We start from the raw sequence: 18,761 nt of genomic DNA on the forward strand, positions 1-18,761 counted from the left end.
CCTTAATTTAATTGGGGGGAGGATGGAGTACAGCACATTCATTAACATATTTATTGTTTCTGTTTTGTCCCAGGTCCTGTCCTGTCTTGACATTGGAGACATCAAACATGAATGCAAACAGTAAAAGTGAACAGTGGGAGGAGGAACAAAAGCTGATGGAGAAATTTCTACCCAAGTAATAAGTTATAAAAATGTACAAACCCAGCTTGGAAACAAATACCTTCCTCCACTCAGCTTGGAGATGGTTTCACAGCTAGCCATTGCTAGAAGCACAGGGAGAATGTAAAGGACTTGTGCTGAGGTTGGAGAAGAGGGCAGGACATAATAAGAACATATCATCATGAGCTAAGGTTATGGGAAAAGTGTGCAGGCAGTGAGAAAGACAAAAATGACCCAGAATATAGTTATTTTTTCAGGAAAAACAAATACTAGAGTCATATAAACTTTTTTAGAATTTTGATAGATTAACTATCCCTCACATTTTCTTGGCTGCTCCTTCCCCAGATACCAGCATGACCTGCCCCTTCACTTCAATCATGTCGCTGCTCAGATGTCACCTCCCCCAGGGCTTCCTCTCCTCACCTTGCCTTATTTTTCTCTGGATCACTTAACAGTCACCTGAAATACCACCTATTTATTATTGAGCTCCCCCTATACTAGAATGGAATCTCCAAGCAAGTACTATTTGTTACTGTGTCCAGAGAGCAGATTAAAAACTCGAAAAAGAAGAAAAGCATCAGATGTCCTAAATAGGCATGTAGATGAGGCAACTCAACAAACATTAAAGATAATTTTTTTAAAAAGTGTCTCCGTCATTTATGTGAAATACATTTGAAAACTCAGGTTGGTTAAAGAGCAAAGAGGAGGCAGGATAAAATTTTCACACAGATTATTTCAACAAGAGGATGTTAGATATGGAAATAAGATATCAGTAAAGACCCAGGCTCATAAGGAACAAACACAGTTTGACAAATAACTATGGGTTTTCAATAATTATTAAAGAATGGACATCTGTGGAAAGGGACTTTAAATTCTAGGAAACAAACACCATCCCATAATTCTTTTTTTAAAAAATTGACATATAACTGACATGTAACATTGTGTTAGTTTCAGGTGTACAACATGATTCAATATTTGTCTATATTGCAAAATGGTGACCACTATAAGTGTACTTAACATCTATCACCATACATTGCTGCAGTTTTTTTCTTGCGATGAGGACTTTTAAGATCTATCCTCTTAGCAACTTTCAGTTATGTAATACAGTGTTATTAACCATAGTCACCATGCTCATAATTCTTATAAACTGAAGGAAGCCGCTGGAGAACTTGCTATTTTAATAACCACCTTAAAAAGCTGGACAATAGCAAAATGTTACTGAAGTTCAATAACTTCATTATATGTGAAAGGTATGAACACTGAACTCCAAGAAAATCAAGCATACGATGTTTTTTCATAATTTTTTGGGCAATTTACAGGATTCATTATCAAACTTACAGAGAGCAACATACTAAAATAAAATGTAAGGGTAAATTATTACAGTCTATCTGAGGAATGCCGGTAACTGCTACATCAGATAAGCCTGAATCTGGCTCATGAAGTGACACCAAATCAAGTTTCTTCAACTTCACAAGAACCTTATGACCAATAAACTTTAGAGTCAAAGATGCTTCTGAGCATGCATTTCTACAAATAGAATTCAAATAGGCTACCTTAATTGTAAAATAGCCCAAGCCCCATTGGCACCTTTAGAGCACCCCTGGGCAAAAGCTACTACAGGTCAACAAAAATAATTCCTAGTGGCAAGGAAGAGCAGCCTGCAGACAGAGTCTGTTCTCAGGGAAGACGACAGCAGTCTGACTGTTTTCCCCCAAACTTAGGAGCTTCAGGAGAGACTGCCGGCTCCTCTTTCTGAAACATGGTTCCCAACCCTTCTTACAAGACCGCTGACACAGATGCCAGAAAACAGCCCACTGCCATGGACTGCATCTGAAGTGATGCCACCATGTGTGTAACTCTTAGCTTTTCCATGTCAGGCCAACCTCTTCCATTTGTTTAGACTGCCAGTGCTTGGAAGAGCTTCACCCCTTCCCACCTTGGGACTTCCCACCTTGTAACCAGGACTGCATTCCTAAGAGGACTGCAACAGGCAGCCTTGATACAAATTACTAAGTGCTGCTAAAACAACATGAAACATTTGTCAACGATCCCCATCCCCAATTTATTTATGGTAAGAACAGTACCACAACAGCCATTAGCAGATTTTTAAAAGGGAGGTTTAATACCCACCACCTCATCATAAATCACCTTAAAAAAGAGACAACAGGCCCCAAATGCAGTCACTTGTGCTCAGCCCACCTCACCAGATCGAGGCTTAATAACTAACCTAATTGCGGTAATTGCAGTACAACCTCCGCCAGGAATGGTCTTAAGCAACTAGTCTGGAAGTTTCTTGTCAGCAGCAAGGAGGAAATCTGCTACACAGGCCCTTTCCATACCCCAGAAGAAGATGAGGTGACCACTCTCCCCTTTTCCCTTCCCTCCTGCCTATAAAAGCCTTCCACTTCGTACGGCTCCTCTGAGCTCCTCTCTGCTTGCGAGGTGGGATGCTGCCCAATTGACTGATGGTTTAATAAAGCCAATTATATCTTTTCAATTTATTTTATTGAATTTTTGTTATTTAACAGTCATTAATTTTTATTGGTAATCATGCTAAGTGTTTGTTATACCTTTTTCCATTTGTCTTTATTTTGAAAACATTTTACTATATTTTAGACATCATTATATTTCATTAGGCCTTTAAATATTCTATTGCACTGATGTAATATTTTAAATAACAAATGTTTAACATAAAATACTGATTTTCCCTGATAATGTAAGTTATATTCATCCAGTGTCAATGGCAAAAAAAAATTTCAAAGTAAATAAAAAATATGGAAAATAAAAAAAAACACCACACATAGAAAAAATATGTAAAATCACCAGCCTAACCACCAGAGAGCATTTCAGTATATAAGCTCCTAATCATTTTACTATGCACACATCTGCCACAAAATTGGGATATCATACTTGTTTCCTTTAAATATTTCTACTTATATATCATATGTCATTTTGAAAATGACTGCAAGAGTGACACTGTATTGCTCTTGCTGGTCATTCAGCTCTTCCCAAGATGCTGATGGCAATAACGCTGCTGCTGCTGCTAATATTCTGTACCTAAAATAACAATTAAGTTCTTAAATAACAATTAGGTTCTTTCTATGTGCCAGACACTGTACTAATAAGCACCTTAAGGTGGCATTCTCACCTTGAGGCTTTTGCATTACCTATTTCCCTCACTGGAATACTCTTATATATGCCATTTGTATCCAAAGATGTTATGGACCTCCTTTTGCAATTCAGCTTTCAGCTGAATGACACCTGCTCAGGTATATCCCCTCCCTCTCCTTATTTCCCATCAAGAGTGAATGGACTGGCACACAGCTGGTGCTCGAAAGAATTTCTACTTTGCAGCCAGTTAAGCCGACTGTGCTCTTTTCCCCATGGGGGCCTGGTGTGCAGTGGCTGCAAACAACAGGCTCCGTGGTAGTGTAGTGTATGAGCCTGTTGCCAGTATGGGTTGCCCTAAGGGATGTTGGATTCAGCCCTTTCCAGTGGGCATTCATGACTGGTATGCTGCCCCCAATCGAGGCTCCAGACAGGTACGTGCGGTGCCTTTGGAAAGCCCCAGGGTGCAGTGGCCAGGGTCCACACTGGCCAGGTCATGATGTCCATCCGCAGCAAGCTGCAGAACAAGGAGCATGTGACTGAGGCCCTCCTCAGGGCCAAGTTCAAGTTCCCTGGCCGCCAGAAGATCCACATCTCCAAGAAGGGGGGATTTACTAAGTTTAATGAGGATGAATTTGAAAGCATGGTGGCAGAAAAGCGGCCCATCCCGGATGGCTGTGAGGTCAAATACATCCCTAATTGTGGCCCCTGGACACACGGCGGGCCCTGCACTCGCAAGAGCCTTGGCGCTGTCCCCTCCCTACTTGCCCACCAATAAATTCTACTATCCTGTCCAAAACAGAAAAAAAATTTCTAAAATGAATCAATGAGCTACCTAGTTTCAAAGCTCAAATTCTTAATTCTGTACTATCCATTGATAAAATTTTGGTACATAAATTTCCATCACCATAATTATTTCCTTTAGGAAACCAGTATTGCATTTTTAATTTCAAATTTACATCAGGTTACTGAAGACTTTGATAAACTGTAATAAACAAACATAGAGACATCAAGATTATTTTCTTCTTTCTCCTAAATTTTAACTATACTGAAAATATAAATAGAATGAGTCAACAGTACAAACAGAATAATTTCTAAAAATCGGATGTAGTGAAAACCGTGCGTTCTTCTTTCAGAAAGAAATATTCAGATTCTGAACAGATTTTTTTGGTGCTAAAAGATTATAGTTTCTATTCCACATTCCTTGTCAAAAGTATTGCTTCTGAGGAGAATGGTGGGTGACCTCTTTCAACCAACACTAATGCAGGAAAGGGTGGATTTTAAATGAAAGACAAGAGCCATCAAAATGGAACTTAAAAACCTAAAACTTATTCTTTTAGTCTAAATGTAGAATTGTGAAGAGGCACTCCTCATCGAACACAGATAAAATGCCACCAGAACTAGACCGCCACCAAACTCCTACTTGAGGACTCAAATGGCCACCCTCATGGCACTGCTCTTTGGCCTTGTGTCACAGGGCTTCATTATACAACCCTGCTGCCACAGAACAGCAAAGTGGCAAGGAGGGGGGAACTTAGCCTAGTTTTAAAATAATTGCTTTGCTTTGCCTCCACTTAAAGAGTCTGTCTCTAATAGGAGGAGACACTGTCTTCTGGGAAAAAATATTCCACTTTTATTATCTCTTAATTACAGTGTCGCTGTTCCCAGTGTTATACAATAACAAAGAATTCTGCCTGCAGTGCCATTATAAACTCTATTTTCAGTAAGTGTGACTCAGAATAACATCTACTCTCTCAAATTTGACATGTGGGACTGAATTTTCAAAACTTTCACTGACAGGCAATGTATAAAACCCTCTAAAGTGAGTGAAACCCCCTAACCTTCTCAAGACACTACTCAACACTCCTTACATCCAAAGTGTTTAAAATGAGATCTAAAATGTGAAACAAATATGGCTCCCACACCCTTAAAAAGCAATTAACATTTCAATATTTCAAATAGAAACAAATCTCAGGTGGGTAAAATCACTGAAGAATCTATACTGGAAATGTGATTAAAATATTTCAAAATTATTAAAGTGGTATGTCCACATAATTAGCTTCTTTGATTCACTTCTTCCCAACTCCTCCAATACCATTTTCCAAAAGAAACCACCTTTTAACATTTACTGTTTCTCAGGGTAGTTAATTTGCATCATATCCCTAAACAATGTGCTGTGATAATAGATTGTAAAATTCTCTATTGATTTTCTGCTGCGAGAAATGAGGACTTAGCAAATGTGACTGCTCCATTCCACCTGCCCAGTACATTTGTACGGCTTTTTATCTGCATCTTATTTGTTGCCCCAGTAGTTTTAAGAGCATGCTAACAACATTATTTCCTGCTTCCTGGGTATTAGGTAGCCTCTTTCCACTTCTCTCTAAGAGCAGCATGGTGGCTCTATCCCTGTTTCCCTTGGGCTCTCCCCTCTCCACTTTTATACCCCAAATTCTTTCATCTGTACTCTTACAGGGTCAAGGTGGACAATATTTACACTCCATTGTGTAACCATAATTAAATCTTTTACATTTCTAAATGTGAAAAACAAAAAACCAAAATTTTATTATTGCGGTGAAGGTTTAAAATATTACACTGGTGAATACTAATTTTGGGGTTTTTGGTTTTATAATTATTATTTTTCTTGCACAGACTTCAAGAAAAATACCAACTGCTTCTAAATTTCCCATGCAATCAGGTGTTCTATCAAGTTTTAAAAATTTTATAATGAAACATTAAGAGATCAGAAGGTTATCAAGAGCAAGAAACATACGTGTACCTAATTTTTAAAAATTGTCAATATAGTTGAATTGCTAGGTACTCCTCACTGACTGCATGTTCTTCCCCTTGCCAGAGGTAACCACTAAGCCATATTTAATGATTTCTATATGTGAATGTGTTCCTATTAAAAATAGTGCTGTGTTACATGCTTTAAGATGTTACCATATGTGCACATTCTTCTGCAAGTTGCTTTTTTTCATTAAACATTACTTTTTGTGAGAGTCATTCATGTTAAAAATCGTAACTCTAGTTACTTGCTTTTCACTGTTACATAGTTTTCTACTATATGACTATATGAAACCTTTCCAATCTCTTATTAAGGGCCATTTAGGTTGTTTTATTCTGATCTAATATAATGTTGCTATGAACAATCCCCCCCCTTGTAAAATGGCAAGAGTTTCTGTAGATACGTACCTAGGACTGGGTTAACTGAGACACAGGTGTAGGCTCTTCCAACTTTATTGATTATTGCCAACTGTCTTCCAAAGTGGTGATACCACCGACACTCACATTCACGGGGTGGAAGAGTGCTCACTGCTCTAAAATCCTTGCCAGCATTTGGTATTATCACTCTTTCAAATTCTGGCCAATGTGACATATGTGAAATGATACCTCACTGTGTGTTTAATCTGAATATTCTTGATTACTGGTGAGGCTAAGTATCTCTTCATATATATTTATGGATCACTGCAATTTCTTTTTCTGTGAATGGTCTGTTCCAACTGTTGCCCATTTTTCTGTTATGTCGTCTTTCTAATTAATTTAAGATTCCTTTACACACACGATATTAATCCATTATTAGTAATATAATATGCTACAAAGTATCTTCTCCCAAACTGTGGATTACCTCCTAACTTTTTAAAAGAGGAGTCTTCACATTAATGTAATCATATATAGCAATATATCCTTTCACTGTCTTTGTTTTTCTAAATCTTAAGAAAGCCTTCTCTACCCAAAGGTTATTAAGATGTTTCACATTTTGATCTAAACATTTTAGATTTTATCTCACAAATGTTTACCTTTAATCTACCTGAAACTGATTTTTCTGGTTGGGCTGAGGTGGGGAACATACACAGACACACACATACTGCCCACCCTACCCTCATTCCATAAGCACACACACTACACCCACCTCACCCCCTCCACAGACACCACATACCTCACCTCACCACACATACCACCGCCCACACCCTGAGCACCATTTACTGAAATAGTTCTGTTGTCTTTAATTATCTGAATCAATTCCTCTGTTGTATAATCAAGTTACCATAAACACTGGACACTGCTGCTTCTGGGCCCTCTTATCTATTCCACTGCCCTTTGGATATCTTGTTTTCTCGGAGAATGTCAGCATGGTCCCAACTGTACTTCTCCCACTCAATTTTGAATGTTTTATATGGTACCTTAGCTAACAATATATGTATTTAGAAACTTGTGCTGTGGATTCTAGATGGTAATTACTCTCTGTATGGTACACCTAAATGTAAGCTCCTAAGAGGAGAGAGGCTATATTTAACACAGTCTTTGTACATGTATAGTCTTAGGTACTTGAGGAGTGTTTAATTCATGTAGGGAAAAAATTCATTTCTTCCATCTCAGCTTATACAGGCTGTGGTAGTAAAACTAGATAAGCACTTCATTTTTTGCCACGCTGATACCACTGAAGTACAAATTCAGCATTAGGTATGGTCTTGCCCATCTGTCTGCTCCCACCTCCTTAAGGCTACCTCAGTCTAAATGGGAGGCAGGGGTGAGAGGAGGTGGGTCACAACCTCAAAAGACTCTGGGGCTAGAAAAGTAGCAATTATTGTGTAAGGAGCCCTGGTATAATGATATAGGGGCTTGTGGAAACTACGGTCAACCAGAAAATGCCTAACTAAATTCACACAATTCAATTTACAAAAAAGTGCTAGGTTGGCCAAGTAAAAGAAATGTTCAGGCCGCACTGGCCCTAGACTGAGACCTCTAGTCATCTAAATACATGCTACATTGTAACAGATAGTACCGATTGCACAAAACATGGAGAACTTAAATGTTTCCTAAACATATTTTCTCATGGGCACTGCTTTTAATAATGTGCCACAATTAGTTTGGTATAATCAGATTTTAGTCCCACCAGATATCCTGATATTCTATATTACAGCTTTGGCTAATAAGTTTAAGATGAATTTCCTCCTCAGTAAAATGGGGATAATAGTAATAATACCTGCTTCATAAGGTGAAGATTAAATGAAGCAATGCATGAAGTGCTTAGGAAAAAGAACTAATATTGAGTAATCACTTAATTACCTCGTTATTCATCATCATTTAGAACATTCATATTTTGAGTACCTTGTTGTTCCCAATCACTTTCTTGATTTCCACAAATATCATGCATCAGGTTAATAAAGCTAAGAGCTTATACTGAACTTTATTTATCATTCTACTTGACAAAATCCAGAAGATACATTTTGTTTTCTAAATTTGACCATTCAAAGCTTTCCCTTAATGTCAGATTTAATGGGTTTGGTAAACACCTATACTTCTATGAGATAAAACATTTGCTTTTAATCATGATTTGTCTCCTGGACAAATTTTTGAGCTGACCATATCTTTAAAAGACTAAATAAATAAATAAGAGCAAAGAAAATCTCCAAGTTTTAAAAAATGTTTATATGAGGAATTATGGAAATACTCTGACAAATTTAGTACTTAGAGTTAATTTAAAAAAATGAAATATACAAACCTTGAGCTGGACAAGTGGTCTTTTGGAGACAAGTTAATCAGGATTTCCATAGAGTTTTGACCCAAACCTTCACTTATGAAAAACTTTTAGTACTATCTATCGTCAGAGCACCTCCCCACGTTTACATATACGTGCAAATGCAATACAGCGCTGGCTCTAGTGAACATGATGAATCTGAATAAATTTCTACAGACTTATTAGCAGGATAATATGCCCAAAAGGTATCATTACACAGATTTCTCAAAAATTATTTGGATCTCCTATTCCAGAAAAGCTCCACTGTTGTTTTTTACTTTTTTAATGTATTAGAAATGAAAAGTGATATATTTTAAAGCACATTAGATATGAGTAATATAAAACATATTTCAAATTTGCTTATGGTGACTACCTCTCAAAACAGAAGGATGCATTCAGAAGCAGGTCAGGTGTTGGTGCATTTCCAAGAAGCAGTAGCCATCTAGCAGTAAGATAAACCAGTTCAACCATTTATGATTGGAAGTCCAACAAAAGGGATTTGGGAAGCACGGAAAAGATTAGCTGGGAAGAAGACAAATCCTGTTCTGGGACTCCAAATACATACCTGGTCGTACTCAAATACCTAGAATTCCTTATCACTTTCATAACTCAGTAAATATTAGGTCTTGAGGTCTGAGGCAACTAGAAAGAAATTTCTTAACAACAGGGATCAATAATCAGTTTAGTTCTAGTTATGCCCATTAAAGATTAACTGCTACAGAAACTGCCCTCCAATCATAACAACTAGAAAATAGGACAGTATATATAAAGCAAAAGTTTTCAAACACTGTACAATAGGCAGATCTGAACTGTGATTTAGACGAGAAAGGAACAAATAAGGTAAGCCCAGATTACTACTTGGAGGCAGCGTCTAAGATCTAGCAGTAAAAGTAAGTGCCTGGAAGTAGTGCTGAGTTGAGGAGCTGAAGAGGGAGTGTGGTGAGGCTGAGGTGGCTAGAATTTACGGAGCAGAATAAAAGAGAGCGAAAAGCTGCACAAAGCGACAGCTCTGGAGATCTGCAGAGGAATCTCCAGATCTTGGCTGGAGCACTGATCTGAACACACGTGAAAGGAAATGGTCCGATTCATCAGAAATAAGTACTGGAATGAGTAATTTTAAGAGCTCACAGGGCTAAGAACAGCTTGTGTTCTTATCAGACAGAGTGGAAAGACTTCATAACACCAGGGCATTGAAGAGAGTCTAAAGAAGGGTAATAATGCTTTAGTAATGGAGCTAAATAAGTCCCCAAATAAAGGCTGCTCTGGATCCAGCACGACAAAGGGTAAAGGCAAGCCTCTAAAGGGTTCAGCTAATCTGAAAGTTACTCATTTGGACAATGGAATAAAATACAACATTCTTTAAAGGAATAAAACCAAATCCAGCCCAAAAAATGTCACAAAGTCTGGCATGCAAACACAAATTACTAGAAATGCAAAGAATGTAACGGTTCCAGAAAAGCACAGAGAGAAAGGAATTTGAAGAGAAGGACCTTAAAACAGCTATTGTAAATATGAGAAATATGCTCAAGGATATTAAGAAAGATACAAACTCGATAAGGAGAGAAATGCAGGATATAAATGTTTCACATCGAAGTTTCTAAGATAAAAATACTATATATGGAATAAAAATACTGTAGTAAACTTGAATATATAGCAAAAATAATTATTAAAGTACTGAAAAAACAAAAAAAGAGTAAGAAAAAAATTGAGCAGTCTCAACGAAACTTTTGTGTAATATAGTCCAACATACAGGAAACTAGAGTCCCAGGAAGAGGGGTGGGTGCTATAAAAATGATGGCTGAAAAATTTCCAGACTTGGTAAAAAATATAAACCAATGAATCCAAGAACTTCAAAAAAAAAAAAAACCAGGCAAGGAAAACATAAAGTAAGGCGCCTCATAATAAAACTGCTTAAAATCAAATATAAAGAGAAAAATCCTGAGAGCGGCCAGAGGGGGAGAAACCCACACTAGGTACAGAGGAACAAAAAATGATAGCAGACCCTTTGTCTGAAACCACGCAGGGCAGAGAACAACGGAACAACATTTTAAAACTACTGAACAAAAAAGAAAACACTGCCAAGGAATTACACACAAGTGAACATAAATTCCTAAAATTAAGGTGCAGCCTTAATATTATTTTAAACAATAAAACATGAGAACATTTCTCACCAGCAATTTACTATAAGACATATTGAAAGAAATTGTTCAGGCAGAAAAAAAAAAGATACTAAATAGAAATGTGAAACTGCAAAAAGGAACCCAGTACACCAGGAATGGTCAATATGTGAGTAAAAGTAAAGAATACCTTTCTGTTTAAAGCAAAAATATAACAATGGAGTATGAGTTTTATATACATAATTAAAATGTATGACAATAGCACAATCCTAGTAAAGAGAAAGGGAAGTAACCTGTTATAAAGATTCCAAACTACACATGAAGTGGTAAAATTTGAAGGCAGACTGTGACAAGTTAAAGACTATACTGTAAACCCTCCAGCACTCATTAAAATGTTTAAACAAAGAGGTACAGCTAATATGCCAACAGTGAAGAAAGGTCGAACCCCCGACGCCACAAAACACACACAATCCCAAACAAGTCAGGAAAAGAGGAAGAAATAAAAGATGGAGTAAGTAAATATCAAAGAGCAAGATGGCAGAATTAAAGTTAACTATATCAGTAATTACTATAAATGTAAATGGTATAAACACTCCAATCAAAAGACAGATTGTTGGTTGAAAAGACCCACAAGTATGCTGTATAAAACAATTTTAAAGACAAGATCACAGAATAAGGTTAAAAAGCTAGAAAAAATTTCTAGCAAAAACTGAAAGGAAAGCTAGAGTTACTATATTAATATTAGACAAAGTAGATTTCAAAATAAGGAATGTGACCAGGAATGAGAAAGGTCATTTCATGACAAAGGGATCATTTTATCAAGAGGACGTAACATGCACAGGTGGCAGAAATGCAAAACATTACAGACACATTAGAAAACAGTTTGGAAGTTTTTTTATAAAGTTAAATATATACTTAGGACACATCCCAGCAAGCTCACTCCCTCACTCTTAGGTACCTTCTGAAAAGAGATGAAAACATATGCACATGCAAAGACTTGTTTGAGAATATCCAAAGCAGGTTTATTTATAATAGCCCCAAACTGAAAACAACCCAAATGCCCAGCTGGTGTATGTGTAAACTGTAAGATAGTCAAACAATGGAATGAATATACTACTCAGCAATAAAAGGAGACAAACTACAAACTAACGCAGCACACAATATGGATGAATCTGCAAACAACACTACCAAGTGAAAGAAGCCAAGCACAAAAAAATATGCATGATTCCATTTATTGAAATTATAGAAAAGAAAAAGCTCAGTGCCCAAGGACAGATAAGTGGTTGCCATGGGCTGGGACTAAAGGTGGAAGGAATTAACTGCAAGACCTTTTTCAGGTAATGGAAATGTTATGTATCTTGATTGTGATGGTAGTCACACAACTGTATTCATTTTTCGGAACCCAAACTATGTACTTTAAATTGGTAAATTTTAGTGTATGTAAATTATCATTAGAAACTATGCACTTTCTACTGAAAAAGTTGAATTATCTGCCCATACTTACGTGATTTTAAAAACCATGAAAAACTGAAATGGGAATATCTAGGAAGAGCCTGAGGAATTAAAGGCTGAAACTTCAAGACTCCTCTCAAAAACCCTCTCTCAAAGGCAGAAGTGAAGAAGCCCTCTGTGATAAAGCAACCGGCTGGAGTGAAGTCTGGAGACTGGGCCCAATTAGCCCCGTCTTACCTGATCCATCTGTTTTCCCACCTATTTTGGGTTCTGAAGCAGAAGCAGAAGCAGAAACAGAGACTGAAGCAGAGGCAGGTAACAGGCAGAACTTCTTAAGCTGCTAAACAGAAAAAAGCCCCGTGGCACTTAAAACTGCCCTAACCAGCCAGAAGTTCTCAATGGAGATAACTAAGGCTTTTAAAGGAGTTTCACTGGCAGGAAAACCTCTAGCCTGGTGCAAGGGGACTGCGATGGTTTGGGCCTGTGCTCCTTCTCATAGGGCTGCTAAGCGATCAGAGCTCCCAGCAGGGGGACTCTCTCCAAAAATCCTCAGAGGTGGCCCAGGAAAACATGGGCAAAGCATATGTCAACAGGTTGAACCTGCGGATGCTCTGGAATAAGTTACCCAGGGAAGTGACTCAGTGAAAAGATGCTCAAGTGCATTAGCTTGGTCAGCCCATCAAGCAGGATGTAGCAATAGACACTGAATCAGCGACAGCTGTTCTGCTGCCTCTTTCGCCTTTTCTAGAACTGGCATTTTAAACTGCAGTTATTCTGTTTTTTGCCTCTAGTACTTTATATGAAGTATGTCAGATATTCTGTATTTTTCAGTTAGCCTGTAGAGTTAAGCTACATCCCTGCCTGAGGAGAATGGACACCAACCAGCCTTGGAGACGGGAGCCACAGCTAGACACACGGGACAGAGGTGAGGAGATCTGTGGTTAGAGATGGGAAACTGTGCCATGTTGGGCAAAAGCACTGTTTGAACTCAATGTATGGAGAAAGAGGGTGTGTGTGTGCTGGGGACAAAGAGATGAACGTCGCCGGCTTTGTCTACCAAGAAGATCACCCTTTCTCCGAGAACTGTATCTCGCCCCTGCTGGAGGGAACTCTCCTCTCGCCAGTGTAACCACGCGGGTGTCAGTCACACAGGTCACAGTCCTGCCCCAGAATACACTACAGTGGAGGTCAGGAGACAGAACTGAACGCATGCTCTGCCGTGCCGCTAGTAATCACGCATCCAGCCACGTGAAAGCCTCCTCTTCCAAAGAATAAAGCTGAGCGGGGTTCCCACAAGGGTGGAGCAGGAAGCCCCCGAGCTCACCTCCTCCCACAGACACACAAAATTACAACCACTTACGAAAAAGACCAGAACCTATCAAAAGAGATTTTCTACAACTAAAGACATAAGGAACAGACCACAGTGAGATGGGTTTGAGGGCGGAGTCACGGTACAGCCAAGACCACACCCTGGGGTGGGCAACCCACAAACGGGAGAATAGTTACAACTGCAGAGGTTCTCCGCACGGAGTTAGGGGTCTGTGCCCCACATCTGGCTCCCAAGCTCAGGGGTCCTGCGTCAGGAAGATGAGCCCCCAGAATATTTAGCTTTGAAGGCCAGTGGGGCTGACTTTCAGGAGATTGCCCAGAGGGCTGTGGGAAAGAGACCTCACTCTTAAAGGGCACACACAGAATCTCACACGCTCTGGGACCCAAGACAGAAGCAGTAATTTGAAAGGAGCCAGGGTTAGACCCACCTGCTGATCTTGGAGAGCCCCTCAGAGAGGCAGGAGGCAACTGCAGCTCACCTTGGGGACACAGACACTGGCAGCAGCTATTTGGGGAGCTCGTTCTACCATGTGGACGCTGGTCTGGCGAGCACCTCTTGGAATTCTCCCTCTAACTTACTAGCCTCAGGACCCAGCCCCGCCTCTACCCACCAAACTGAAGGAACCAGTACGGGGACACCTCAGGCCAAGCAACTAACTAGGTGGGGACACAGTCCCACCCACCAGCAGATAGGCTGCCTTAAGACCCTCGAGCCCACCACTGCCCCTGGACACGGCCTTGTCCACCAGAGGGTCCAGGACCCAGCCACACATGCCAGTGCACGGGCACTAGACCCAGGAACCCCAGGGCCCTGCAGCCAGAGACCCCATGCCCCAGCTCCGCACACCAGTGAACAGGCACCAGCCCCAGAATCTCCTGGACCTTGACCCCACCCACCAGTGAGCCTGCTCTAGCCTTGGGACCAGCATTACCCACCAGCAGGCAGAGACATGCCCAAGGAAAACCTCAGCCCTGGAGCCTACAGACCCAGCCCACCCACCAGCAGGGCCCTGGCCCTACCTACCTTCAGGCCAACACCAGCTCTGAGACACACTGGGTCCCTCAGCCAGCTGCCCCAGGGTCCAGCCCCACTCACCAGCAGTCTGATACCAGCTCTGGCACCCCTGGGTCCTGCAGCTAGACCCCAGGACCTGGCTCTGCCCACCAGTGGGCCAGCACAAGCTCTGGGGCTCACCAGGAGTGAGGCTGCCAGCCACCTTGTGACTCAGGCCTACCAACCAGTGACCAGCAACCTCTACACAAGGAGGGCCTGGCCAGCAACCAGACCAGGGGCCAGCCATGTCTACGAGACTGCCCACACCAGTCGGCCCACCACAAGAGGGGGACCCACAGTCCACAGAGGGGGCACCCCTAGAGCATCCAGCCCTGGTGACCAGAGGGGAGTGCGCTGCCAGGACACACAGGATGTCTCCTACAGAAGGCCACTTCTCCAAGGTCAGGAAATGTAACCAACTTAGATACACAGAAATGAAACCAGCAAATAAGGCAAAATGAGGTGACAGAGGAACATGTTCCAAAGAAAGGAACAAGATAAAACCCCAGAAGGAGAACTAAGCAAAGTGGAGGCAGGCAACCTACCTGAGAAAGAGTTCAGGGTAATGATCGTAAAGATGATCAAAGAACTTGGGAGAAGAATGGATTAACAGAGTGAGAAATTAGAAGTTTTTAATAAAGAGTTAGAAACTATAAAGAACAACCAAACAGAGATAAAGAGTACAATAACGGAAATGAAAAAATACACTAGAAGGAATCAACAGTAGATTAAATGATACAGAGGAACGGATGAGCGAGCTGGAAGACAGAGCAGTGGGAATCGCTGCTGCTGAGCAAAACAAGAAAAAAGAATAAAAAGAAATGAGGACAGTTCAAGAGACCTCTGGGACAACATCAAATGTGCTAACATTCACCTTATAGGGGTACCAGAAGGAGAAGAGAGAAAGTGGAAAACAACATATTTGAATATATAATAGCTGAAAACTTCCCTAACCTGGGAAAGGAAATAGACTTCTTGCTTGAAAATCCACAGAGAGTCTGAAACCCAAAAAGGACCACACCAACACATTGTAATTAAAATGACAAAAGTTAAAAATAAAGACAGAATATTAAAAGCAACAAGGGAAAAGCAACAAGTTACTTACAAAGAAGCTCCCATAAGGCTATCAGCTAACTTTTCAGCCAAGATATGGAAGCAACCTACGTGTCCATCAACAGATAAATGGATAAAGAAGATGTGATATATATAAATGTATACACACACAATGGAATATTACTCAGCCATAAAAAAGAATGAAATTCTGCCATTTGCAGCAACATGAATGGACCTGGAGGGTATTATGCTTAGTGAAATAAGTCAGACAGAGAAAGACAAATACTGTGTTTCATCACTTATACGTGGACTCTAAAAAATAAAACAAATTAATGAATATTACAAAAAAGAAACGGACTCACAGATATAGAGAACAAACTAGTGTTTACTGTGGGGAGAGGGAAGGGGGGAGAGGCAAAATAGGGGTGGGGAATTAAGGGATACAAACTACTATGTATAAAATAAACAAGCTACAAGGATATATTGTACAGCACAGGGAATTACAGCCAATATTTCATAATAACTATTGATATACATGGAGTGTAATCTATAAAATTTTTGAATCATTATGTTGTACACCTGAGACTAATAAAATATTGTAAATCAATTATACCTCAATAAAAAAAAGAATAAATACGATATGCAAAAACAATAAAGAGAAAGAAATGCAGAAAATGTCCTGGAGACAATTCTTCATCTTGAGGCGTCTCCTTGCCCTTTTCTCCTAAGCTGTTAGACTCACTGTCCCTTGCAGCCACTGGAGTGCTGACACAGTTAGAGAAAATGACATAGCCTAGCGGGCTAGTGTACAGAGTGCCGAGAAACATGGTGGGGGTGCTCCTACAGAACTGGGGACAGCAAGGCTTGCTCAGCATTGTAAGTCAGTGTAAAGCTACACTGTTACAACGTTTCTCTTGATTGTACCCTAATAGAATATGCTAATACATTAAGAAAAAATGGCCCAGCACAGGTGGAAACGGCAGGACTGTCCATCCCAGCGCTGCATGTCTGTGTCTGGAGGTGGTTAGAAATAATATAGAGCTGTAGCCTAATTCTGCATTAATTCTGCATTAAAGCTGTTAATTCATGCATTAACAGCTATCTTAGTCTATCCAACTATATACAATTGCTATTTCATACTCTGCAAAGGCTATTCTAAACATAGAAACAGACTCCATTCCACTCAAACTTCTAACATCATGTGTCAGTAGATAATCCTGTCACATGGGCCTCCTTCCATTTCCTAGGACTAAGCACACCACACTCACCTACACTGCACCCATCCATCTTCCACAGAGGTCAGCGCTCCACATGTGCTTGGATCTCAATTCTAACCCTCCTTGCTTTGTCTCAAGGACCTCACACTATTTATCATTCTATGTGTTATAAATCCAGCCTTTCCTTCAACCACCAGAAAGTGTAAACTCCATGAAGACAGGGCCCTTGTCCATTCTACACACTACTGTATTTTTGATGCCTAGCACATAGCAGGCACTAAAAATTATTTGTTGAAGGCAAGAATACATAAATGAATAAGAGGTTAGAAATGAATAGTCTGTAAGAAATCTTCCAGTTCTGAAGTTCTGTCATTCTACTTGCAGAAGAGCAGGTGCATAATGGATTTCAGATTTAGGGTTAGAGGCTTTACCAAATTTCAATAATACTTTTCTAAATAAACATAATATAATTTTTCTTTATCCTTTCACTTTACTTCAGATAAATTCACTTTAAATTTTGAGCCTATCTTAAAGACAAAATAAATGAAATAGAAAATGTCAACAAATGATGCTTACTCTTCTTTCCATCCATATCTGCATGGATTTTCCGAGCCAAGAATCCACTTTTGTACACAGCAGCATTTGGGTCATGAGGAATGTCCAAGAATGGGTTGGTAGTACTCCCAATACGGCTGATGGTCTTTGGATGTGTTCCATTAGCCTTCTCATCAGTACCTTCTGATGAAGACTTTTTTTTCTCTTCATCATCTCTAAAAGGATAAAACAAAGATTGAACACACAGGTTGAGTAACACAGTATTCAATGTGAACATTGTGAACAACACAATATTCAATGAACAGAGTTATTTGGTGTAATAAACTATCATATTTTCTAATGGTCTATCAGTCTTAATAACAACGACCATGATAAGAACAACCGCGGTTCACTAAACATCTCCTGTGTGCCAGGTATTAATGACCATGACAGTCTTGTAAGACTGACATTAGTATTCTATACCACAGGTAAGGAAATAGACTCAAAGTTTAAATAAATATGCCAAACCACAGACCTAGGAATTAAAGGAAGAAACAGTGAGGATATGACTGTAAAACTCTAAAGCCTCTGGTCTTTACACCTACTACAGAGTCTTCATGTTTGTCTTCTTTCAAACAAGTACAAGTTCTTTGGCAGAGATCATGATTTTGATTTTGATTTCTGCATGACCTAGAATAGTACCAAGCATACAGAATATGACAAGTACAGATTAAGTCCAGTAAACAATATTGGACTATATCTGCCAAATAACCAGGTAATCTCTAATATCAAAACCTCAGGTAAAGCTACCAATTGGTTAGGACGGGGGTGCCACACACAGTGCTTTGGCATCTTACAGCTACTACTTTCCCAATTGCCATTAAAGTTTGGAGCACACTATCACTGACCGAGAAAACCCCTAATTGCCCAGCCCCGCTTTTGAATCCCCGTTCCTTCAAGCAGGGAAAGTTGAACTCTGAGGTTATAATGTACATTAAGTATGAAGGAGGTGGTCACATTCAGCTAATAAAGAGAGGGGAAGATTAGAAGAAAGCTAATAAGCTCGGATATACTGCTGGAAAACACATAACCAGAATAAGAGCATTTGTCTTAGTTCTCCTGTTTTAATGTCCTGAATCATCTCTGGTTTCATTGTTTATTAAGCTTCGAATATTGAATCTTTTTATTAAAACTTCAACCAAAATAACCACCACCAAAAT

The 18,761-nt window shown here is 39.7% G+C and overlaps 1 protein-coding gene and 1 non-coding gene across 6 annotated transcripts in view; one reads left to right on the top strand and one right to left on the bottom strand.

Annotated features, from left to right (window-relative positions):
- PSD3 (pleckstrin and Sec7 domain containing 3) overlaps positions 1–18,761 on the bottom strand; it is a 560,448-nt gene that overhangs the window by 86,301 nt on the left and 455,386 nt on the right. For all 5 annotated transcript variants that reach the window (XM_068532284.1, XM_068532286.1, XM_068532287.1 and 2 more), the window contains one exon: positions 17,584–17,777. In XM_068532284.1, the coding sequence (XP_068388385.1) occupies positions 17,584–17,777 (194 nt within the window). The remainder of the gene's footprint in view (positions 1–17,583; positions 17,778–18,761) is intronic.
- Positions 3,508–3,646, top strand: LOC137756132 (small nucleolar RNA SNORA70). Its single transcript, XR_011072188.1, has one exon. It is a non-coding gene; the product is annotated as a small nucleolar RNA SNORA70 (small nucleolar RNA).

This window comes from Eschrichtius robustus, chromosome 21, assembly GCF_028021215.1.
Source record: "Eschrichtius robustus isolate mEscRob2 chromosome 21, mEscRob2.pri, whole genome shotgun sequence".
NCBI classification, from domain to species: domain Eukaryota; kingdom Metazoa; phylum Chordata; class Mammalia; order Artiodactyla; family Eschrichtiidae; genus Eschrichtius; species Eschrichtius robustus.